General features: G+C 35.7%; 1 protein-coding gene across 1 annotated transcript; it reads right to left on the minus strand.

Annotated features, from left to right (window-relative positions):
* Window positions 1-205: 205 nt before the first annotated feature.
* LOC122181814 (potassium voltage-gated channel subfamily H member 7-like) lies at window positions 206-26,297 on the minus strand. The gene is made up of 3 exons (XM_042874557.1): window positions 26,014-26,297; window positions 23,914-24,144; window positions 206-327 (listed from the first exon to the last, which is right to left on the minus strand). The coding sequence occupies exons 1-3, from the start codon at window positions 26,087-26,089 to the stop codon at window positions 287-289; spliced, it is 348 nt and encodes a 115-aa protein (XP_042730491.1). The 5' UTR covers window positions 26,090-26,297; the 3' UTR covers window positions 206-286.
* Between the last annotated feature and the right edge of the window lie 74 nt (window positions 26,298-26,371).

A 26,371-nucleotide genomic window follows, 5' to 3' on the forward strand; every position in this document is an offset into this window, starting at 1 on the left:
AATAGCACAGTTGCACTGCTATAAGGTATTTTTGCAGCAAAAAAAAAAAAAAAAAAAAAAAAAACCAACACCAAAAAACCATCAAACAAAAAATCAAAACAGAATTCTGTGGGGTTTTTATTTGGTATCATTCACCTTATCAAACCTTTCTCCCCAGCCCATCATCCCCTGTTTTGGATTGACTTTTTCTTCAATTTTCAGCCAAAGAACTGCCATATAATAGTTCACACCATCCTTCAGTCTTATTCATAATAAAAGCCAGGAGCCAAGTAAGTGCTTGAATCCCTCAGAGCTCACTAAATGCTTTCCATTTCTCTGTGCAGGAGTCTGAAAAACAGGTAAGGCATGCAAATGTAAGCAAGCTACACCATCTCCTTGTACATGAGAAAGCTTAATAAGAGCAGAGAAGATTTCAAGATAAAAGCTCTCCAAGCTCTCTTTTTAACTATTTAGCAATTGATTATCTGTCCATTTCTTCTGCTGCTACTGTGGGGTTTCTAGCTAGTGACCTTTAATCCATTTATTTCTAAGTTGAATCCATTAAGCGGTTAGCACTTAATCTGACTGTAGTAGAAGTGGGATGTTTCTGTGATGTTTCCACAGCTGTGAATACTAGCCACTTACTAATGCTCTTCATATCCATAAGCTTTTGGTTGTGGTTTCTTTATCTGAGGCAGCATTGAAAAAAGAGTGACGCTGATGATAATAATCTCAGCTGTGAAGAAGCTATTCTCCATGGATTACTTGCAGATTATTATAAAAAAAAATGCAGGGTAAAGGATCATGGATTTCAAATTTCATTCTGATCCTTGGCAGTGTGCTTACTTTGGAGAAATGGTACAGTAAGGTGGCAATGATTTGCACTGCTTCATCAGCTATTCCAGGCTTTTTATGTTCCAAGTGGTCAAGTAAACCACTATGATACCTGTAGCCTTTGTAAAATTGCATTCCTCTAATTTATCTCATATTTTCATTTGGTTTCTGAGATGTGGAGCCAAATTATACTTCTATATTTGAATAGCTGCTAGCAGTCAGAGGAATCTCTCTAGTATTTATAATGGTCATTCTCTACTACAAATAGAGCATTATTAGCCATACACTACAATTGAAGTCCTAGAGTAACACATTAGTTACGCCATCCAGATAATCATTTAGCTCTTGAAGGAAGGCTACTACACTATAAAAGAAGCATTAAGTATTAGTAATACGATTTCAAGAACGTAATTAGTAACTCTTAAGCTTAATGCGTCTGGTCCTCTGTCTGCACTAGGTTGAAAGAAATTGCATATGTATTTTATTGATATAAAAACAGGATAAATGAAAATCTGGTCCACTGTACTTTGGTATCTGTTTATATTGCAGCAATGGCACAAATATTTTAAAGAGAAATAAAATCACTTAATGTAGTATATCCTGGTCCTTAAATTGGCTTTCTGTATCATTATATATGTTATAACATATATGTATATACATATTTTACTGCGTAATTCAAAGCACAATGAATGTCTTTATGGTTGAGTTCACAGTAAGTTTCTAAGCTGGCCAGGAGTCTGTGAATTTAAGTCTCATACCAAGACTTGGACAGAAACCCAGAAATGGTACCGCAATGCAGCATTAGAGATGATACTGCATTTGGTGTTCATTCTTTCAGATAAAGTGTAAAGCTTATGTTTGCTCCATTCATCTTTAGTACTGGTTACGTGGAAAGTCTTCAAAATGATGCTTTTTAAAATGAACGTATTATAACCTCTCCCTCCCCCCTCAATGTGAGGACAGAGCAGGTCCAAAACCGCCTCATGAGACTGAATGTGTACAAGTCTATGGAGCTGGATGGCGTGCATCCCAGGGTTCTGAAGGGCTGAGGTGGTTGCTGAGCCGCTCTCCATCATATTTGAAAAGTCGTGGCTGTCAGGTGAGGTCCTGGATGACTGGAGGAAGGGTCACATCACTTCAATTTACAAGAAAGGGAGCAATGAGGACCCAGGAACTACAGGCCAGTGAGTCTCACCTCTGTGCCTGGGAAGATCATGGAACAGATCATCCTGGATGACATACTTGATCACATGAGGAATGGGCGTGTGATCTGAGACAGCCAGCATGGCTTCACCAGGGGCAGGTCATGCTTGACCAATCTATGATGGAGTGATGGCATCGGTGGACAAGGGAGAGGCAACTGATGTCATTTACCTGGACTTGAGCAAGGTCTTTGACGCAGTCCCCCACCACATCCTTGTCTCCAAATTGGAGGGATGTGGATTTGATGGGTGGACCACTCAATAGATAAGAAACTGGTTGAAAGGACACAGACAGAGGGGAGTCATTAATGGATCTATGTCCAGGTGGAGGCTGGTATTGAGTGGCGTTCCCCAGGGGTCTGTCTTGGGATCGATGCTCTTTAACAATCAATGACATCGATGATGGAATCGAGTGCACCATCAGCAAGTTTGCTGACAACACCAAGCTGAGTGGTGCAGGTGACATAGTAGAAGGAAGGGATGCTGTTCAGAGGAACCTTGGCAGGCTAGAAAGATGGGCCCAGGTGAACCTGATGAGGTTCAACATGGCAAAGTGCAGAGTTTTGCACTTAGGCTGGAGGAATCCCAGGCATCCATATAGACTGGAAGGAGAGATCCTTGAGAGCAGCCTGTGGAGAAGGACCTGGGGGTCTTGATAGATGAAAAACTTAACATGAGCCAGCAGCGTGCTCTTGCAGCTCAGAAGACAAATGGCATCCTGGGCTCCATCAAAAGAGGGGTGGCCAGCAAGAACAGGGAGGTGATTGCCCTCCTCTACTCTGCTCTTGTGAGGCCTCATCTGGAATACTGCATCCAAGCGTGGACCCCCCAGTACAAGAAAGACAGGGAGCTGTTGGAGAGGGTCCAGAGGAGAGCCACAAAGATGATCAGGGAGTGGAGCACCTCCCTTATTAAGACAGGCTGAGGGAGCTGGGCTTGTTCAGCCTGCAGAAAAGAAGGCTGCAGGGTGACCTCATTGTAGCATTTCAATACCTAAAGGGAGCCTACAAAGAGGAGGGGAATCAATTCTTTGAAAGGGTTGATAACCGCAGGACAAGGGGAAATGGTTTTAAGTTGAGGGAAGGGAGATTTAGGTTGGATGTCAGGGGGAAATTCTTTAGAGAGAGTGGTGAGGTGCTGGAACAAGCTGCCTACAGAGAGGTTGTGGATGCCCCGTCCCTGGAGGTGTTCAAGGCCAGGTTGGATGGGGCCCTGGGCAGCCTGGTCTAGTATTAAATGGGGAGGTTGATTGCCCTGCTGTGGCAGGGGGGTTGGAGATTCACAATCCATGAGGTCCCTTCCACCCCTGGCCATTCTGTGATTCTGTGATTCTGTGTAACCCTATTTCCTGGTCAGCTGTCATTTCTATAATACTTTCCTCCTACTCAGTATTTTAAAAATCTCTTACAAGCTGTTACTGAGCACACAGTAATTGTTCTTTTATGCATCTGATAGGTATGCCACTATTTTGGGAAGTACATAGAGATGAGCACAAATATATCAGGTCACATCCTTGTTTTGCACTTCTCTTTTTGGGCTGCACAGTTTTTTAAGAAACTGTGCTCTGAAGCAACTGTTAAAAGAGTTCTGATGATCTGGGGCACTGCAGTAAAGGCACTACCATCTTTTAAATGGGCACAACACTTAACATGCTGCTGAGAAATAGGCAAGCTTGTATTACTGCCCAACAACTCTTTGCATTAAGCTGCAAAGGATAAAGATTCTTGAATTTTCCATCTACTCATTTTACAAGAGTAGTAGACTGGAAAAGTAATTAACATGTATATAGGATCTGGCCTTCATGCCTGGGCTATCTTACAGACCTTGCTTCTTTATCTACTGTCCAGTCAACTTTTGCTACCTGTCTGTTTTCCTAATTACTACATAAACTACTTTCACCCAGTGAAAAATAAAATAGTGCGTAATGGGCAATTTGGTTTTCAAGGAAGTGTATGTTTGGAACTAAAGTTTTTCTCTTTGTAATTAGTTTACAATTGTGCCTGAAAATTTTCATTAAGTTTTTTTTCTAGAAATTATCTCCTCTAAGTTCTGATGAATAGTTTTCCATAGGAATTCATGCTCAGTCTTTTATTTCTGTATACATCCTTGGAGTAAATATCACATCTGAGTGTGACTCAACTGTTGACGTTGAGGTAACTCACAGATAAAAATTGCACAAGAACACACTGATATCTTCAGTATTAATTAAGAAGCCAGATTTGTCCTATGCTTCTGCCTACCTGACTAATTTATACTCCACCTGGGAGCATGCAGCTCAGGGTCAGTGGGAGAAGTAGCGTTTGGAGCAGTAAAAACTACTTTTAAAATGGGAACAATAATCCAGTTTTCCATTAAACTGTCAAATGTTTGAAATTTGCCATGTGTGAGACTGCATAGCTGTGCAGTTAGGAAATGATCCTGATCTTTCTAGCCTAGATTAAAATAGAAGCACCACTAAAGAAATTACAAAAATGAAAGAATGAGTGGAGGGAATTGGAAATGTTAGTTTCTCCTTTTCGCATGTTTCATCTATTAATTATTGATTGTGCTGATATTAATGAGAATCATACAATTGGGTTAGTCACATTTTCCAACTGAGAATTTTCTTTAATGAAATTAAATTAACATTTTGAACATATATATACATCTTACTTTACTGTTGTTTAATTTTTTTTCCCCTAGAGGGTTAAAGATTTTCAAGTGAAAACCATGATCACAGGTCACTTTCACACAGAGGGCAGTGACACACTGGAACACAATCCCAAGGCAACTGTGGATGCCCATCCCTGGCCAGGCTGGATGTGGCTCTGGACAGTCTGGTTTGGTGGTTGGTTGCACATAGCAGGGGGGTTGAAACCCAATGATCATTGTGGTCCCTTTCAACCCAGGCCATTCTGTGATTCTGTGATTAAAACTATAATAATTTATTCATAATCTTTACCTATTTTGGCAGTTTGAAGCCAAATGTTTTGGCTTGGTGGATGGTGCAGCCTTCTCCATTTGCCAAAATAATGCTTGATTTTTTTCCAGCATTTTGGCTCCTTTTTTTTTTTCTTCTGGCCTGTACATTTTTTTCACAGATGCCTTCATATAGCACTACACTTTCCTTTCAGTACTTCTTTGGCAGTTTGCTTTATAAAGAGGCAGTTGAACTCTTGTTGTTTGTTGCAGGGCCTGTACCTCTCTTTTCAATATACATTTATTCTCAAGTTGTGCTGATAGAAGCATAGGTGAGTTTTATTGGATGCACACTGCTGTGAGTTTCTCCTTCCATTGCCACACACCAGAAACCTAATTTTCTGCATACTGGGAGCTTAGAGGTTAAATTTATTTCCAGTTCTGATAACTCAGATGTAGTTCTTCACTTTCAGCCTCTTACTGCTTCACATTCACATCTATTTGTATGAATTTGTGGTGGGATCTAGGTCATATGAGCACCTGTGTACGGTAGATGCAGCTGCACAGCCGGGGGCAGAACTCAAAGTGATTCAGGCTGGTCTGCAGAAACCAGCTGTGAAATTTACAGCCGATTCCCAAACCAGCTGCTAGCATGCTCTGTAGTATACCTAGCATTACCTTCTATGGGAAATCCCTGTTCTGTACCAAAGATGATGAACAGTCTTCTGCTTATGATGAAGTAGCAGCAGCAGTAAAGAGAAGAATTCTCCACTGAATTGAACTGAATGTTCAGATGTTATTCACTACTCTGCCTTTCATTCTCGACTTAGAAAACTTTCAAATTTGAACATGATTCCTTTTCTGGGGCATTGTGCATGTCCACAGTGACACTTCTGCACTTCTCCTAGGCTTTTTGGAGAAGTATCTGTTGTTGTTTTGTGATCCTTTCATGCAGGAAGAGATGCCTGGGTATTCAACACAGGTTGTACCAGACTAATAATCTAGTGCAGTGTAATTAAAAACAGGAGTAAATAATAGTGCTGGCCCAAATTATAGTAACTCTCAATGTACATGTCATAAGCTAGACCTCTAGAAACATCTAACTAGGTAGCATCAAAAAGTCCCCAGTAATTCCTCTCCAGTTATTTTAACCACATTTTTTTCTAATTGATTACTTTGGAAGAAAAATCTAAACACAGTGAAACAAAAGCACATAGGAAAATCTAGCATTGAAATATTCTATGTACACTATCTTCTCACCACACTACTTCACATCATATTCTTACACTGCTTCAGAAAAAAAAAATCATTTATCTGACACTCTGCTATTCTAGAAATAAATATGCTTTTAACAAGATTGAATAGAAAGCAAATCAATTTAAGAAACAAGAGGGAGCCTTCACTTTCAGCGCTCTGCTCTGCTGAATCCATGCTTGTTTTGACTAAGGACAATGATTGAAAGGAGTGTTAGCTCACCTTCCTACTCTACTTATAAGCCTAGATAAAAGACAAAAATGGCTCCAAACTGATTTCTGTCATTTTCAACAATTCCAATCAATGTGTTCATCTTAATGTAGTATCTGTATTCCCTGTTCACATGCTTGTTCCACTTTGTGGATAACTTGCCATCCAAGATTTGTTTGTGTGGCACTTTTGCATGCTTTCTGCCTGCTTTGTGTTATTTTGTAAGAAGGTTATAAGCCTTGTATGTTTGGAATAATCACTATAATGAAAGCGTTGTTTACTGACACAAGCCCAAACCAACCCCAGAAGTTTAATTTTGAAAATGTTAGATATTTGAATTTTCAACACCCTAGAGATCTAGATTTATTATAGTAGAACAATAATGTCCAAGCCAGTCTTCTTGATTTCAAATTCAACTATTTATAATATGGGTGCAGAGAAGTTCAGCATTTGCAGATATGGTTCAGTTGAAACATGAAATGAAATGGTAGTGGGATGGAACATGAAAAGAAATATCTCTGTTGTTGCTATCTTACAGTTCTGCCAAACAATATATTTCATGCAGTCATTACCACTCAAGTGCTTCTTATTGTGCTTATATATTTATTACAATGCTTATATTTGGTTTCTCTCCATTTGGAACGTTCTGTAATATGCAGCTTCTCCATGCTCTCACTCTTGAAATCTGAACAGGTGTCAGATTCAAATGCTACATAAAACTGTGTGTTTGACTTCTAGATTTTTATTAAATGCAGAGCCAAACAAAATTAATGTGGCAATGTTGATGGTATTCTTCTTTGATAGCTATTGCTAGGCATTCCATTTGATTATAATAATATAATTATGAATAATGACAACCAGAATAGTAAATACATCTGTAAGCCATTTACTGTATTTCATGTAAACTGTACTGAAGCTAAAAATAACATTGCTACCAAAACCAGTAAGTACAATATAGACACTGCTTAACATTGGCAGTTGCTCTGAAAACATCAATTGTAGAAGAGCAGTCAATTTGTAGTTTCCCTGTTACCATCCCAAAAATTTTTTTTGTAGACGCAACATGAAAAAGATGGATAAAAAACCCTAAGTGGTAGCAATGAAAAAGGCAACATTAATGTGGTATCTTTTTCATTATTATCCTTTATAGATATTGCTGAATGCAATGTGTGAGATTTAAAATTTCTATAGATCCTCTATAGCATGATGAAGAGTAAAACTACAGTGAACTATTCAGAATGTCAAGTTTTTCATTTCCCTAAATTTGAAGTTCATAACAGATTTTCAGAAAAAATCAGTGGTCAGTTTTGCAGGCCATTATTTTCATACCCTGTACCAAAATCAAAATGACCAAAATCAAAATTCTCACACTTAAAGAGCTGAGTATTATAACCCAGTAACTTTTATTGAAAACCTGATCATGCACCCTTGTTCTTGGCCTGAAGGGAAGGTGATATCTCATAATTCAATCATTTACAGAGTTAAAGTTGTATGCACACAACCATACTAACTGCTTTATTTATGTTGAGCTGGTGGAAAGTCTCAACAGGAGAAATAAATTCTGTTTATGCTTGAGAATCCACATTTCCTTTCATATGTTTTGTTCTTTCTCTCCCCTTCAAAGCTGTAGTAATGTTAAAGCTGAAACAAGTGTTAAGCATGGAGCTAACTAGGAATGTCTCCAGCAGTTTTTCTTAAAGCTTAAAGACACAAGCTTCTCATGACTCTTAAGACTGTGGCCCTAAGATCCAAAAAAATACTCAAATTGATTCAATCACCATCGATTGAAGGCTGATATGCTTTACACAAAAACAAAACAAAAGAAAAACATTTTTAAACTTGATATCTAATAATAATTTTTCCTTTTGCATGCTACTACTGCATAAGAAAAAACGATTGGTAACTTAGCAGGAGAGAACAGACTCAGAACTCTACTCTTTATTTTTCTTTAGTAATTTTTTTCTCTTACAGAATACAGATAATGTGCCCATGCCAGATAATAATGAACTTTTTTTTTCCTTAATCCCTCTGAGAATTTTTCTTCGCAGATAATGACCAAGAGATTGCATAATTACTTTGATCCCTGCTCTTGGTTCAGTATTGCAGTTCCAGTATTTTATTTCCATAGAATGTAAGACATTTTCAACCTGTAAACACAGGTATGCATGAAGGTACCTATACTGCCTAAAGTACTAAAGGGAAAGTTTCTGTCAGACGCATCCAGGGCAGTAGGAATTTGAGGTGACACACAGTAGCCTTTAGCCAGACACCTAGTCTTTTTGCTGCATTTCAGAAAGGCTGACTAGGTAGACTTAATGCAATTGTCAATCCTGGACTCAAAATGGCTTAAATTCAGCATTACCAATTTGAAGATAAAACACTTATTTCTCCCAGCCAATAAACTTGATATCTTCCATGGTATCAATGGAATGAAATTCACTGCCTTGATTCCCCACATTTCCTATTAGATTCTTTTTCATTGGTTCAAGAAACAGGGAGAAAGTAGTTGTTTTATTGAATAATAAAAATGCCATAACACTAAAGATTAGGTTTCTAGTCAAGATAAAATTACCTCAGTTTTAAAATATCCTTTAAGTTGCTTCACTCTCATTGCAAATAGTACTGTATAATACTGAATATCTGAAGAATTCATCTGTATAACAAGTTCTCAAAATAGCATATATTTATAAAACCCTTATAAAACTTCTATTTTTAAAATATCAAATATGTAACTATCAAATATTTAACTATCAACTCTTTTCAAACATTACAAATCCAAATGAAAACAAGTTATTTGAAAGGATTCTCAGAAATGAGACCTTCTAGTTTGCAGGGGATTAGGTGTGGATTTTTTTTTTTATTTAAAGACAATTTCTGCAATAATATTTATTAATCATAAAAGTTCTTTAATAATACCTATTCATAAAGATAACTTTATTCTTCTTCAAAACACAGTATCAGACACAAGGTTTAGAAACCACAATTTTGGCTCTTGGTCACGTTCTGACTTTACACAAGTCTTGTAGAGCCAAGTAACTTTAACTGTTTTTCTTCACATAAACCAGGCAATGTTTGCAGTCACCTGTTAACTGGATATCTGTCAATAACCACTTGGTCCAGTCTGAGAAAAAATAAATAAAATTGTATTTACTCATTCCTTTAAATTATATTTAAAAAATTAAATTATATAAAAATATATCACACAGTGCTTTGCACACTAATCCTGTGTAGAAAATGAACCACATAAAAATAGTTACCCTACATTTGACAATACATCTATTATGTTCAGTAGTAACTGCAATTATACTGCCAGTATGTAAATCTCTCATTGACTTCAGTAGAAGTAGGAATGTCTTTGCACCTAAGTTAAAATAAAAACCACATATAGTAAAAAAAATAATAAAAAGAAATTAAAAAGACCAAATAAGAAATCCTCACATAGTACTGTAAGTACTGTAGTGCCTGTATTTATCATAAACTTCTTTGCATCATCAAAATAATTGATTTTAAGGGCAGTCAGCCTTGGAAATGTAACCACAGGAACTGTTGTACACTCACAAGATGCTTTTATTTGTTGCATGGGAAGAGTAAAAGACAGCTTCTTTTAGATAGTGAAGCAGGTTTCATAGAAGAAATTTTAGCATCACATCAATGATTAAAAATAAAATCTGTCATGAAACAAACAGATCTGAAAGTGTCAAATATGCAAGCAGTAGGGAGAAAAATGATTTTAATAAAATTAAAAATATTGTCAGTGCTGTTTTAGTCAGTGGAAGTATATTTAATGAAGCTTATCAACACCTTCAAACATGAAGTAGTTGAACTCATCATTAGTAATACTCATTAAATATGCTTTAATTGTCACATTGTGTATGTTTAGCAGTCCTTTTCTCTATGTAAAGAACTGAAAGAAAACAAGCAATGAGTTACAGATCTGAATAAGCTGCCAAGGCCACCAAGCTGGGGTGACTTAACCAATGAGATCATGTATTGATTTTCCTTTTTAATATCCTCAGATGGAATCACATCCCTAAATGATGGATATTTGAGGGGGAGCATGGCTTAGAACTATGTATTTGTCAACACCACAGTTTTGCAAAAGCTGCAGGGTATTTTGCTGCTTACACATTATGTTGCACTTGTTAGGGCCCTATTCCAGAAGGGTGCCATCAACAGTGGCCACCAGAGGTGATGACCACTTGTTAGGAGGAAGGTAGCACACAGTGATACTTGTTATGGTGGTGTTTGCCAGCAACAGACCAAAGGAAAAAAAAAAAAAAAAAAAAAGATAACCCTTAAAAATAGCAGATTTCTATCCTTCCTTGGGATCCCTTCTATCCACTAACTTGGAAGAAAGAGGCTAAGGTAAATCAGTTAGGAGGTATATGCATAATTACTTGAAGAAAATACGAAATAAAATGTGGCAGAAGAGAAATGGAGAAGAAAATGCTGTGGGGTTTTTGGTTTTTTGTTTGTTTGGTGTTTTTTTTTTGTTTTTGTTTTTTTTTTTTTTGCTATGATCTCAGTAAAGAGATGTTGGCAACAAACTTTTTTTTCCAAAATGGGAAAGAGTTTCAATGGGCTTGCCTCACTACTAAAACCACAACAAGAAAAGAAGAATTCTACACAACATGAAAATTATTTCTCTTTTAAGATCTGTTTTTGGCACATCTCTAAAGATGAGAATGAAGTGCTTAATAATGTATGCAGGGATGCCTCAATTGTTTGCCGATGGCAAGTTCCGTTAACTTCCCAGTACAAGGTAACGGATGAACTGCTTCCAAAACTTACAAGACTTCCACTGCAATTATCTTTATCATCGAGTTGTCCAAATGATTACAGTCCATGGTAAAGTAAGCATTACTAGATGTGTTTTCTGAACTCAAACACGTTTGTATGAAAACCAGGCAGATGCCTAACAGACTAGACAAACTGCTCACTAGTTCAAGAAAAGACTAAGTACAACATACAGTTAGTCACAATATAATCGGTATCAGAATGGGATTTATATCATATAACAGATTAGAAATGACATTTGGAAAAAAAGCCAAACTTTTGGTAAACAACATCTAGGCTGCAGTTTAAGCTATACTCAATGTACAATGTAATCAGGAATTCCTAATGCATGCATAAGCGTACCTAAGTTATATCAAATTTCATGTATAAAACTGGACATGATATTGAACGAGAGAAGTCTATAAAAGTAGTACAGAGTGTCAATTAGTATAATAAAAGATATGGGAAATACCGACATCTGCTGAGAAAAAAAAGAAGAGAGAAAAAAAGAAAAAGAAACTAACTCATTAGTTATTCAAACTAATTTTTGGGTACAGCTCAAAATCCCTCAATAGAAGTCCATCTGAATATTCAGAAAATGACTAGATATATCAGGTTACCAGCTGGCTCAGCAGGAGCTCATGAGTGCACTCCAGTGCAAATAAAGCATATAAAAGAGGAGAAATCAAGGGCAGGCTACAAAGGGGAATATAGAAATACAGAAACACTGCTCAAGCATGTGGGGCTGTCTTAGAAAACTAAAAGCTGAGCTAGACTTGAAACTCCAAGGGTATCAAGGGCAGGAAAAAGAGCTTCTGCTGTTAGCTATGTTAGAAGACCAGCAAAGTATAATGTGAGCCTGCAGCTGAGCGAGAGGGGTGATTTACTGACAGTGGATGCAGATAAGGCTTTATGTACTTAATGCATTCACTGCCTCAGTCTGGAAAACATCGGTATCTTGAGACACGGTTCAATAAAGACAGGAACTACAGGTGGAAGAGACTTAGGGATCTCTTGAAACATCTGATGTCCAGTTCAGTTGTACCAGAAGGAGCACAGCCAGTACTACTACCCTTCCTCAAATTTGTTAGATCTCACAAGGAACAGTGTGGACCCTTGATACAAGAGTGCTATAGAATGCTTTCTGAAAGCAAACAAGAGAGTGATTGCTTTTTAAAAATCACCATGTGAAACAAAGCCTTACATGGCACAGTTCATGCCAGTTTTTAAAAAATGATATACAAACAAAGAGTGAAATCCAAGACAGGAAAATGTTAGAATCCAGACTACATTATGAGAATATCTGTGGTTAATACATCTAAACCTGATGGTAAAGATATAAGCTATCTGAAACTGAACAAATGTGCTCTATCCTGCAGAAATGTCCGTTTCCCCACTGGTAAGTAATGTAACTCTCACAGTTGTAAAGGACAGTGGAGGAGAGTATCCATTATACACACTTGTAAAAAGTGTATCAAGCTAGACTCTGATGAAATGTCAGTTATTTTTGGGGTTGTTTAGAGATGAACTTTTTTGTTTTGGAAGGAAATAAACCTTTGTTAATTGTATGGTGCAAGAAGCACAAGTTAAAAGACAAATAATATTCAGATATGATGAAGTTTTGCTTTCTTTTAAAGTATTGATGCAGTTTAAGAATGATTCATAAGCTCTGCCTGACTGATTCATGGTTCTCCCAAATAAGTGCTACAACTATCACAATAAACCAATGTGAGAGGTACGAATGGTAGGTATTTTCTGTTTGGAAAAAAAAGAAAAAGTGAGCTTAACAGCCACTGAACTTTCTTAACCATACCTCCCACTTTTTTTTTCTCTCCTCTTTTTTGTTATTTATCTGTCAGTTCTGTTTTCTGAATCAAATTTGAAAACTGTGGTGTCTGAACGTGATATAGGGTTTACAGGGGAAAAGATGAACGATACTTGATGTCTTTCACTCTGTGGCAAAAATAGGAAACAGTTTGGCCTCTTTACCATTTGAGAATAACCCTGGCTGTCTCTATCCCCATAACAGCATTTGAAGATCATTACAGTATGTATTCTCTCCAGCATAAGTTGTCTCTAGAAATTTCTCTTGAAATTCTCCTCTATTACAGACAAAACAGAAACATGTAAAAATCTGCACCATGCTAGGATGTCTTTTTCAGACCTGGCCTGTGGTCTGAGACACTGGTTTAAGAATAATCCCAGCTCAGTGCGTTTCCTATTAAAGGTCGTTTTTCAGAACTACCCCTTGCTGAATATCTTCCACCCTTCCACCTACCACCAATATTTTCCCACTAAATCATGTCACTTAGTACAACATCTAAACGTTCCTTGAATTTAAATGTGGATATTGGGATTGATGAGTTTTTGGTTGATTGGTTAGTTGGTGTTTAGTTTAGTGGGTCTTTTTTTTTCTTTTTTTTTCTTTTTTTTTGTCATTTATTTATATGCTCTTATTTATAATGGAAAATACAATCAGTACAATACAATCTTCGTCCTATCTTAGAAAAGACAAGAAGACAGTGCAAGAATTGAGTAGATACAGACAGTTTAGAACTGCAGTCTTTTCAGAATAATAACAGAGACTTCATTAGTCAATCAGCTCATTTGGAGTCACTTTAATTTACTGTTCAGTTAAGGCTTTCCATGATAGAATGCATTTAATAAGAATGATGCTTTAATTCTAAAACTGTTGGATTTATAAAATGTCAGCTTGTGATGGAACAGGGAGTAATTCTAGCAGTTCTTAAAAGATGTTAAATGTCTAGGAGATGTTGCATTTTATAATAGATATATGATACATATAATTGAAAATCTAGTCTTAAATTTGCATTTACATGTAGAAGTTCATGTGAATCATTTCTTTTGGAATCTCAGTTTGACCTTCATATCTATGATACTTCAGTATTGTCTGATATTTTAGAGCCCGTGGTCCCTAGAGGCAAAACAAAAATCTGGACAATTTACTTTTCAGGTGAAAAGGTGAAAGATACAAAATTTTTTCTCTGTCATTTCAGCCCAGTTGATATGTTTTCTTAAATTCATTAGCAAGTGGAAATTAAGTACTTTATTCACAAATTTTTATTGACAGTAAAATGATCATAAGCAAAAGGACTAATACAAAAATACTATTTAGAAAGGAAACAATTTAGTTAGTTCCCATGGTACAGGGACTCTTACAACATAACAGTGTAACTAGAAATCGTGTTTGAAGGACAAGCAGCCACCCAGAATACATTTATCTGGCTAATGATTATGTTCTGTATATGTCTTGGTCTTCAGAGACAATAACACTAATGGCAATTTTGCTTCCACAATATCTGATTGTTCATAAATGAGGTCAAAAGATAACTATAAATGAATATTAATAGATGGGCACAGTACACAGAAAAGCTTCCTCAGCTGTAATATTCTTGGTTTGTGTACTTATTTTAAAAAATACAATTACATACCTATTCACCAGGAAGAAGAGTCATCTGTAGATGATCACATTTCCTTCCCCCTTTCCAATCTCTAAATAAGCAGTAAACAGAGAAGTGGGAGGCCACCTTCACTTAGTACCTGAGCTAAAAACATCACACTTAACAGACACTAATTTTATTTGTAGCCAAAGCAACAGTTACTAGTTTTTAATTAACTTTTTAGGCATTTAAGAGCAGTTCCTTGGATCCCAGTTCTGCCCATAGCAGAGAAAAATGATTTTGCAGTCTGGGGATACAGAGATCCCACATCTCAGTACAGTTTTTTTGGTCACTCCAAACCGATGCTAACACACTGCTATCCCTCTCCAGAACTTTTGAGTCTGCAAGTAAAATACTAATGCCACTTCTGTGTCACTTCATATGCTTGTTGCCATAGGAAATGAACATAACTTACAGAAGCACTAATGATGCTCTAAACCATGAACCAACACAGACTGTCTCAGGATTGGCATTATAAGGTGTCTTTTCACACCAGCTCATGTGCTGCTCCATTAAGCCACTGGGAGGGCTTAGATATTGACTTATAGATATCTGGTTTTGTACTCCTAAACTTCAGGCTTATTCTCTCTCAGAATGTGAGACAAATGGTCTCCAGAAATAATCCTGTGGGGAAGTGCTGAAGGTTTTTTGTTTTTTTTTTAATGGACTTGGATGTTGACTCTTTGTGTGTTTTGTTATGCACAAATAATATTGGACACTTGCAATGGAAAAAAGATAAAATTGTCCTTTCATTTGTTATCATTATTAAAAGTGACCTGTATTTAAGATTTCTCTCCTTTTTCACTTGTGAACTGAAAGCCATTTTTTCAAGCAAATAGACAGACTGGCAGCAGTGTTTTACCTTAAAAACCACAACAATAGGATTTATGGACTGAGATTTATATTCTTTTGAAACAACAAAAAGAAATGCTTTCCTGTACAACAGTCATAAACATGCAAAATACTAATGAGATTATCCAGCATTTTTTCCAGAGAGGAAGGAGTAAAGCAGATTGGCACAAATGAGTTTTGAAAGGAGGAAATTTGCAAGCTATTTTCAGAGACACACTTGCACTGATTTGAATGAAAAGTAGCAGAAAATGCTCTAAGTAATAAATAATCTTAAAAGGGCACCGGCTCTAAAGTCTGAGAACATCTGGGAATAAGTGCTTTAGAACATGTCTGCTAGTGATTTAGATATATTTACATGATAATTAACTGCTTTTCAAGCAACCTGTATTTAAGAGGAAGAAAGGAAAAGACAATGTATGTCTATCTCTATTGTGAAGACATATCTGTCTTTCCATTCTATGGATTAATATCCAGGCATGTTTTGTCTGTGAAAGTGATAATAAGGCCCTGCCAGCAGTGGGCTAACACTGAAAGACCAGGATTTTTAATGTTGCAAGATTTAAATTTTGCAGTTTAATTCTATGAAAGCTGGAGGGACACAGGCCAAGCCCTTTGTCTGTAAGAATTGTTTTCTAGCTCTCAGGTCATTAAGAATGTATCTGAGAGCAGAACAATTAGTTACAACCTTGTTCCATGTCTTTGCTTTAAAAAGGCCAATATTTCAAAAGCTGATAGTGCCAAATGTTACTATATTTGGGTATTTTGATAAATCCTAATTTCACAGTGTTTGATGTAAACTATTGTGTTTCTGTGAACTGAACACTTAGGAAAGACTTTCTGGCTTCCACTGCATTCAGAGCAGAAATTTGAATGAGGTCACGGCAAAATGGAAAAGATTTTTATTCACTATGTGATACGAAGGGGGAACAAGGATGGGAAAGCAAGAACTTTCAGTAAGGAGGGAAGTACTGAAGGCAGATCTGATTTCTGGCCTAAGATTTCTTCTTGTCAGTTCTACTCAACTTTGAGTGATGATACAGTTAATAAAGTTGACATTTAAATACCATCTTTAGGTTTTCATGGTATGACGGCCCTTCTTTGATAACGATGAAGCTGGAATATTTTCTTTCTCTAGATAACACTTCAGCGTGATCATAGAAAGTATTAACAAAGTAGGCATAATTAAATCTGTAGCTAGAATCTGGTTAATGAAACAGAAAATGGCAACAGAATCTCCCCTATATAGTGTTTATTTTGACATTTTTTATTGCATTTCTGTATCCTTTTTGGTGATATTTACTGATAAGATTTCATTGTGATTGCACAATGAAAGAAATTAAGAAAATCAAAAATGAAAATGCCACGTTATATCAGGGGGTCATTCCTAGGGAGCTTAAATTAAGGTATCTGTGTAAATAGCAGAGGTCAAAAATCACTTAGTGACTAACTATGGCTAGAATTCTGCTTTCCAAATGACATTTTAATTAAATTTCCAAAAGATTATTCAAATACATGTGCTATTTTCTTTATAAAATACCACAGTACACTAGAGTAAAAAATTCAAGATGTACAAAATTATAGCACAAATAGTTCTCACTTCAGAGGTGTGGACTTTCACCTACATAAACTACGAAAGCAGCTGTAACTGTAGATCCCCACTGCCACTATCATGCATTTGCTTTACTTAGATCTAGATTCACAGCTATGCTTCTAGTCATTTTTGAGATATGAGTTAGCAGTTTCCACAGTCAGCTTAGTCTTGTTAATGTGAATCCTATGGTGCCTGATTGAACTTTTTCACACTGATTTGGGGATCTAGGAAGAGCATGGAATACCTAGCATGTAAACTGAGACAAATATGTTTGGAATTCTTTAAAACAGGACCTGAAACCACTGAGATAAGATCTAATCCACACCACTGTTGTCTCTCCATTGCATGAAACCAGAGAGAACAGCAACAGTGTCAACATCAGTACTATTCAAAGTGCAATGTTCTGAAGTTTGTGCAATACCAAGTATGCGTAAGGCTGCTATTGGAGAAACAGTTGCTCTGGTGATATGTGAGCCAGTTTGGTGGAGAAGATGAATCAATCAGTAACACAAATCAGGAGTATGGAAAAACTCTCTTGTTAGAACGTAACATTAGAAAGGACACAAACAGAAGATGGAAACAGAGCACAATACAATTATGTGAAACTGCATAAAAACAAAAAAGAAAACATCAGACTAGTAGCACTTCTTGTCTCATAACCCAAAACAAAAATGGCTTTCACTAAAACTAAAAGAAGCATATTGAAAACAGATAAAAACTTTGTTAGGCAATGCCTAATTAAAAGATTAAACTTGTTTTCATAGAATTTTATCATTTTAAAATGTCTTAGAAAAACTTTAATTTTGAATATGTGTAAAATAGCATCTCCTTCTACTGCTGTTTGACTCTAAAATGTGATACCTTCCTTAAATGTTTTCTAAAATCAGTAATCACTGATTCCTTCTAGCTTAAGCAAGGGAAATTTCTGTCCCTTCAATAGTATAAGTTGACCCACTGACTTTCTGAATCCTGTTGTAACCCTGTACTATGGATGTCCAGAAGAGTTTCCCCTGGCTACTGTATTGAAGTGAAATCCTGATCAACTAGCTTGCAGGTTTTCATTGTGCTGTAGAAGAACTTAGAACTGTCAGATTTTTCTAAATTCCATGTGTTTGTTTTTTTTTAATTAAAGGTTCAGTTGCTGAAATAAAACTAGTTGAATTCTTATTTATTTGTTAAAATTAGATATAGCTGATAATACCTACTGAATCTTTAATATTGATATAAAAAGAATAATTTTAAAGATGACTGATTTAATTTAGTTCTTTTCTATTCAGATAATGTCTATCATTAGTAGGAGCATGTGACAATAAAAAAAGAGATTTTCTTAAGCCCCCCTTTCTAAGATAAATTCACCTTAACTTGAGAAGAAAAAAGAAATATAATAGAAAGCCAAGTAATTGAAAAATATGGTTGAAATTTGTCCATAAATAAAACTGCTTAGTATGAATGAAAACTGCTTTATCATAACCATTAGAAATCCCATCAGAAATGCAAATAAGTAGTGACCCACAGTTCTGAGCAGCCACAGGAACCATAACTGAATGGGTATGGGTGAATGCCATACTCTGACCGTTGGAGATCAGCTTGTTGCTCATAGTGCTCCCTGCTGCAAAAACAGCAGAACTGAATGAGACAGTGAAAAGTTTTGTCTGTTAGGGCAAGTATTAAAACCTGAAGTAGAAACAAACATTACACTGCAGACACAAGAAGAGGGTGTGTATTTCTAACTACACCTTCAGTAATACTCTGTATTTATTAAAAAAACATTTATTTTTAAGAACATGTGGACAAAGCTTGCAGTAAGGCAAGTTTTTTGGACAGTTGTTTGATGAAGAGGTAAAGCTTTCTTTATCAAAATTCAGTCAGGTACCATTTCTTAAACCAGCAATTCCTGCAGCGGCAGAATTACAGAGTGATTTCATTAATTCACCTATAAAATCAGCTCTGGTTGAGGAATCCACAGTTGTAACTGTAATGTCTGACCGTTGGGTCAGAGCTAATCTAAGGGGTCTTGATATACATGCAGGGGTCTTTCTTTTCAGTTGTAGTTTTAACTGATTGGTAGATTCACAGCATTTATGAAGCACAAAAAGGTGAAGGAGAGCCTTGCTGAAGTCTAGATGATGAACTTCTAAGAGAAGTCCTGATCTTTCTATTTAAGCGCACTTAATAAGATTTTCACTTTGTCAGTATGTTGATACTTTTTAGGATACATTTTAGCTTCTTATCCTCCAAAAAAACAAAAAAACAAACAAACAAACAAACAAAAAAAAAACCAAACCAAAACAAAAAAAAAAACCAACCCAAAACTTAGAAGTCATTAAAAAAGTCACTAAAAATGTTAGTTTGAAACCTTAACCTTTGTGTTTTTATTAAAAATATGTTTAATTTGCAGTTAGTTGTGGCAAATTACACTTCTCAAACCAGGTAAGTGGCAAGGTTTGTAAGCATTCAGCAAATAGCAGCTTAATCTAATCTTTGCTCAAAACTATATCCTTCTGTAGTGTTCCTTATCCCTAGAATATCTGATATTTATAGGATAAGCTTAAATGATCTCCTTATTTTCCTTTGACAGCTATTCTTTATACTCTCAATGCTTAGATACAGACCATTGTTGTCTATAAAGCATAGAGAAATAAGAAAAAAAATATAGTGGGATACAGTCCTTTGATTATCATAAATCCATTCTCAATCCTAAAATAATTACACTTTTTATGTCAAAAGCTTTACAGATTTACCACCTCAAGCAATATCTTACAGCTGTCAAAAATGATTTATGCAATAATGACTTAAAGTCCAAAATGGAGTCCTCAAAGGAAGAGCTGTCAAACATTTTCACCACAAATAATATTATTAAAATAAGAATTGATATTCTGTATAAGCAATATTTTACGTTCAACTATTAAAGAGATCATATAGTTATATAACTTGTGGAAATGAAGTTGCGAAATAGAGAGGAACATAGTGTGCAGCTGCTTTGATATAAGAGTATAATTTTTGAATTAAACAGATGTTAGTGCCTTATGGGCAAGATTAAAAAAAATAATAATCTGTTCCAGAATAATAGTTCTTGAGTATTTATCTTTTATTTTTCATTAAAGGGATATTTACATTAAAAAAAAAAAAAATCTACTGAGTCTTTAAACCCATGAGTAGTTTCAGTGACATCTTGTTGTATAATGACAAACTACGAATTTAAACCCTTAGTTTCGGCATCCATCTGTTCCTATTAACCATTTTTCTCAGTAATCATTAATATTTTTAATAGCTAAGTAATTGTCTACGGTGGCAATACTCCAACATGACAGGAGATTAGGATAACCTGAACAATCTGGATTGCAAAAGTAGCCTTATAAAAGGAAAAATGTGTGAGAAGAAATTCAAGAAAAATGTAGGCTATATTAACAACATTATTCTGATAAAAATACTGCAATGGGAACTAGTAAGGCTGTTAGTTGCAAATGTTAAAAACTTCTGAGGATGAGGCATCAGTATGGTTGGGACAGGGCTTGCTGGTTGTGTCAGTAATTCACCATTCCACATTCAGGCTACCTGCACAATTCTGTGAAGCCATCACAAATATTCTTCCCCTCTTCTCTACAATTTCCCCATTTTGCATGTCCCTTGTGAGTAACATATTTCTAAAACTATATTCTTTTTTAACTTTGGTCTGCTGTATTTAAAGCAATGTAGATTCAAACAGCCGCCATTTTCTGAAGATCGGCCTGCTGCCAAAATTCTCTCATTCTTCTGCCCCCTTCACACTTCAGTGTGTGACCTGGCCGAAAAATTAAAGCAATGAACAGCAGCATTCAATCTTGCATCATCAAGATGTTTAAAACTCAAAACCTTGCATTTTTTTTTCATCTTGGAGGCTGTAGACAGTAGAGAATGTTAGAATCCTAACTCCTCATATGTATGAAATATTTTGCTTGTAAAAGAAGTTCCTTTTAGGTTGAAGTTTAAAGCTGAATCATTTTAAAACAATATTAGGTGGTATTTAGAACTTAAAAGGAAAATAATTAGTTATATAATGATTCTCTTTTTGATCTCTGCTTGGTGGACTTCTAATGACAGTAATTTTGAAAGTGAGAGGATATATGATCCTACTCGTATTTGAAATACTAAAAAAAATGTTGTAAGCACTAAAATTTTAATATAATCAGCTGCTATACAAATTAAATGATGGTGTGGTAGGAAATAAGCTTTTATTTGCATTTGCATGTTTATTGAGGACTTTATAATAAAGCCTTCAGACACATCAGTAGTTACCACCTTAAGGCACTTGATACCTTCATAAGCTGTCTTTCTAATCTGTATGCTTAAGTATTATGTTAAGTACTGCGCAATGGATATCTATGAAATATATCTGCACGTAATGCCAAATCAAACTTTCAAGCAGCAGGCAGTTCATTGAAGGAACTTGGGTTATTTATGTTGAAAAAGTTACATGTCTAACTGTGCTGGTATTGAGCTCTTAAAATATTTTCATATTAGCTCACACTACACAATGGAAAATAAGCAACAAACCAGGCACTAAACTCTCAAATGTTTAGCAATTTTGTTAAATTCATTCTGCTTCAGAACCCAGAGAAAGTCTTTATTAGTTGTCATTGCTCTGTATAAAACACATTTCCAAATTTTAGATGAAAAGCAAAGTATATATTTTTGGTAATTTATAATAGCTATAGAGTATGCTTACCAAAATATATTATATCCATCACACAAGCAACTTAAATTTCTTAATACCACATAAGCTTCAGAACTTCTTCTCACATTTTCTACAGAGATTGAACATTATGTGTACCAAACAGAAAATTCTATATATACAAATGATCAAGCTGTCAGGGAGTTATGAATTTGAGTGCCAGACCTATCTTGTATCTTGTCAATTTTTAACTCTAATCAGTGACTCAATATTTTAAATGAAATTTAATTGTTCAAAAATTGTCGGTATTCATTTAAATTTAGCACAGCATATAGTGCACAATAAATGAATTTCACATTTTGACCAGTAAATTTTTCAAGAATGTGTCTAGAAATATTATCCATAGCTTTTTGAAATTACCTAGCCTTTGAACATATGGTTATTTAAATCCTTCAGTTTAAGGAAACTTTTCACAGAAGTGAAGTTATTGAAAACTCTTATGCATGAAATTGTTTACAGTGAATAATCCATTTATAATGTACTTCAAAACTCAAAAATATTTACAAAGAGTACGGCAATTTTTGTGGACAGTTTTGCTTTGATTTGCCTCAAATAGATTATAGTGTGTTGTACGATGCCAAGACTCATTCACATGTAGAAAAACACATATTAAGGTTAACCACTGGATAAACAGTACTTTAGTTAAGCACTTCCATGTCCCTCAGTATTTTGGAAATCTGAAGCGCTATTAAACAACCAGATCTCAAAACAATGCTCCAGGCTTGTGGCTGTGAAAGTTAGCAATGACATTCTCCTTTTGCAATATTATTTTTAACACATGCCAAGTTAACATAAACACAGGCTAGAAGTGTACAGACACACAGTGTCATATCTCTTGATAAATCTATGTTCAAGGCACAACTACAACAATCAATCTTGAGAAAAATCTACTACAGACCACCTAAGCAGATTTAAGAATAAAGGACTCTATTACGAATATGTTAAGAACATTAAATATTGGTAGTGTGGGCAGAGTGAGTGCCCTGAGTCCTATCTGAATTATACCTGCCCAAGCTAAAAATATTACGACTCTCCGAGATAACAACAGAATTACTAAGAACATGGTATAACTCTGTGACTTTAAAATATGAGAGCATCCTTTGCATGTGATTCTAAAATTGATGCAAACAAAACACTGGCATTTCTCCAGAGCTAATTTAAGCTCAGCATTTGAATATAAATTTCCTTTTCCTTCTCTCAAGACCATATGCAGAGCAAGAGACAGAGTAAGATACATCACATATTCATTATTTGGATTTGTTTGAAGGACGAATGTTTCTGTAAATAACACTGGATAATGAGAAATAGAAAAAAGAGCCTAAACATAACTATTAGGTATCGTAGTTAGTTTTCATGGGTGTGCATTTTTTGGTCAGCAAATACAGTCAAGTATTCATTTCATGCTCTTTTACTAGGTAGAAAGCATAAGCCAGGCATATTTAGCCACTCTTCCTTATATCAGCAATATTGTTAACAGATACTGTATCTCCACCAAAAACCAGGAACACTTCCTGTAGTTTAACCATTCACATTTTTCTTACTGCGCCAACATAATTCTAGGACAACTTCTGGATTCAAATATAGATACTCCAAATTCACAGTATTTCATCTCTTAAAAGGACATCTCTTTTTCTTTATAAGCTGATACTTTCTACATTATAGGTCAATTTTTTTTGCTACTTTCAAGCCAGATGTGTTTTTCCAAGTAAAGTACTGCATTTAAATCATGCAGTTGCATTATGTGAGGCTGGCAGAATTAAGACCTGAAACTCATATGTCGTTTTTACTTTCTATGATCTCAAATAGTTCATAAAAATCACAGGATTCCTGCTTCCTGTATCTTTGCACTGTTGTAGGGTTGTTTACTATAGGAAATTTACACCGAATTTAAACCTAGAAAACTTTTGATCAGTAGTCGCAGATGCAGTGATAACCTCATTCAACTGTTACTGTCAGAATACACTGATATACTCTTGTGCACCCACTATCAAGGAAAATTCCCTTAATACTATGCTGAAGTGTACTTCACTGGACTTCAAAGGAATTATACCACTACTCCAGGGAAAGGTTTGGCCAGCAGACCAGACATGATTTTACCACATAATGAAATACACAGAAAGTCTTGACAATAAAAACAGACTTTACCATCTTTGTGATAGTAGGTGACTTCCACTTTCCTCTCCTCTGACCCCAGCAGTGCTTGAGCAATTTGAGCAATATGATGTCTTTTGGTCTCTGGTCCATGAAGAAAATCACAGGTGCAAGGTTTCTGCATGACATCTGGCCTGGAGAACCCAGTCATCTCACAGAACCCATCATTGCAGTAGATGATAGCACAATTCTGCACTCTAGCATTAGCAATGATGAATTTTTTATCTGCAATAAAAGAAAGTGATGCATTTTTTAGTACTCTTTCAACTTTTCATAAAGTGTTGATTGCACGGATGGATGCTAAACAACCACTCTTTTCACTGGGATGCCTGAAATGCAGTGATTTTTCAGTCATTTTATGTATTTAATTTGATCCACACGTTTTAAAGCAACTTCAATAAATTTAGAGTACGTTAAAAGTGAAGATAGTTGTATTTTAAGGAAATAAAACCAGTCTGTGTGATTTTTCTCACAAAACTTCTCAACTTCAATTTTCTTTTCCTTTGTAGCTACAGTGAAACTTTGACGATGAGGAGGAAAGTGATGAACACTGTCCTGTCAGCCATGACTCCAGAGAAAGTCATTAAAAAGTTAGTATTTTTCTTTTTTTTGGCGGGTGAAGGGGATAGCTGTGAATAAGAAGGGAGGGAGTTCTACACAATTGTGGAAATTCCTGTGAAAAAGAACAACCAGCTGAGTCTATTAATTAGGGATTTTAATTGAGTTGAGTTTATAGTCATTCTTTTAGCAAAGCTATCTGGAAAAGAACATGATAAATTTTTGTTTTCTGTTTGTGTTTTAAAGTTACACCTATAAAAGAAAATATTCCTTAGCAAGAACATGAAATTGAAGGCACATCAAGGCAAATGAAAGGTTGTGGCATTTGAAACATTTTTTCACAGTCCACTGAAGCTCTGTGCCTTAGTCCAGCACACTTTTTTAAAGGCTCACCTGGGAGAAAAGTTCAAAAGTTGTCATTTGACAGTTATTACATTTGTCACCGTTTACCACTATAACACACTACTCCTATTTTAATTACAAATGTACTGCTTTGATACATTTATTGTCAGTAATAGTTCCCTCTCTTTAGAAGGGACATGATACCAAGGTAGCAGTTGTTTATATTCAACATACATACTCTACAACATAAAAACTACTCAAGTAGCAACATTAACTTAGCATTTGGTTAAATTAGTACTACAAAGACTGTCTCTATTTTATTCTCAAATAAAATAAATATTGAATTGCTAATGTGTGTCTAAGTATAAGGAAGTACAGAAGCTAGAGTTAGCAGTAAGGGTTTGCAGTAGACTGATACTAACAATATGCTAAATATTTAAATAAATGTACATATATAAAACTACTGCTTCTAAATGAAATTCATTTTAAGCATCAAGTGTTCCTTCTTACTGTTAACAGTAAACCAGAGTTCCAGCCAGGAAAACCACTTCAGCTTCAGCCTCCTTGACAGGTAGCAAACCGCTGCATTGGAAAAGATCTCAGAGACTCCCTGAGGATGCATTTGCACTGGTCTGATGGATATTTCAGGCTTCCATAAACAAAGCAAATATTTGACAGCTATATTAAAATGCAGTCATGATGATAAGGTAAGAATATTTTCCATTTAATATCTCCTTTGCATATTATTTGTTTCCTCTTAATCAAAGTCTGCTTGTTCTGCTGTGTTTTGAAAAGACACTGATAATTATTATTAATAATAAAATCAATAAATCTAACCAATTTTCCCAAGATTGTATAGACAAGCAAGATTGTAAACTTTGCGTTACAGCCATCTTTCTAGTTCAGAAAAAAGGTAAGATAGAACTTCTGTAGTTATACAGTATAAATGCAATCAAAAATAAAAACTGTTAATAAAAATGGAAGGAAAAAAACAAGCAACAAAACAACACAATAATTCAAGTCAGTAATCTGCATTCTAGATCTAAAGCAGCGTTACTCCTGCAAGGGATCCCCTCCTCACCTCTGGGATTTTCTTTCCAAGTAACAAACTTAAAATAGTCTGGAGCTGCTGTCCATTTAGTCACAAGCAGAATCAAACTACTGTAGCAAAATAGATAGAAAGAGAGAACTTACTTTGCCCTTCAAATTTTCGTATGATTGTACCCAAAAATGTATTTTGTGGTGCCACATGGCCTCTGCGAACAGGCATGTTTGTACAGATCTTCGGCTTTCTGTGCACAAGGACTTCTCCAAGGATCTCCTACACGGTTCCAGCTCTGAGCACCGAGCCAGCTACCCTTTGTGAGAAACCATCGTCCTCTGGAGCTCGGAAATCTCTTCCCATTAGCACCACTTCTAGACACACGCTTTTCCTATCGGAGTCAGATCCATCCCCCAGTTCTTTCTTTTTCTTTCTTTCTTTCCTTCCTTTCTTTCTTTCTTATTTTTTTCCCGGCGGACCGTGGACGCTATTGTCTGGGGCGGGTAGGGG

The sequence above is a fragment of the Lagopus leucura genome, unplaced genomic scaffold (assembly GCF_019238085.1).
Source record: "Lagopus leucura isolate 7727_CA_CO unplaced genomic scaffold, USGS_WTPT01 Super-Scaffold_100012, whole genome shotgun sequence".
NCBI lineage: Eukaryota > Metazoa > Chordata > Aves > Galliformes > Phasianidae > Lagopus > Lagopus leucura.

Bases quoted from the DNA above. Each gene is read 5' to 3' on its own strand.
- LOC122181814 (XM_042874557.1), bottom strand. From the start codon at position 26,089: ATGCCTGTTCGCAGAGGCCATGTGGCACCACAAAATACATTTTTGGGT. The intron at 24,145-26,013 runs GTAAGTTCTCTC...CTTTTATTGCAG, and splicing joins ACGAAAATTTGAAGGGCAAA to ATAAAAAATTCATCATTGCT. The intron at 328-23,913 runs GTAAAGTCTGTT...CCTGTTTTTCAG, and splicing joins CACCTACTATCACAAAGATG to ACTCCTGCACAGAGAAATGG.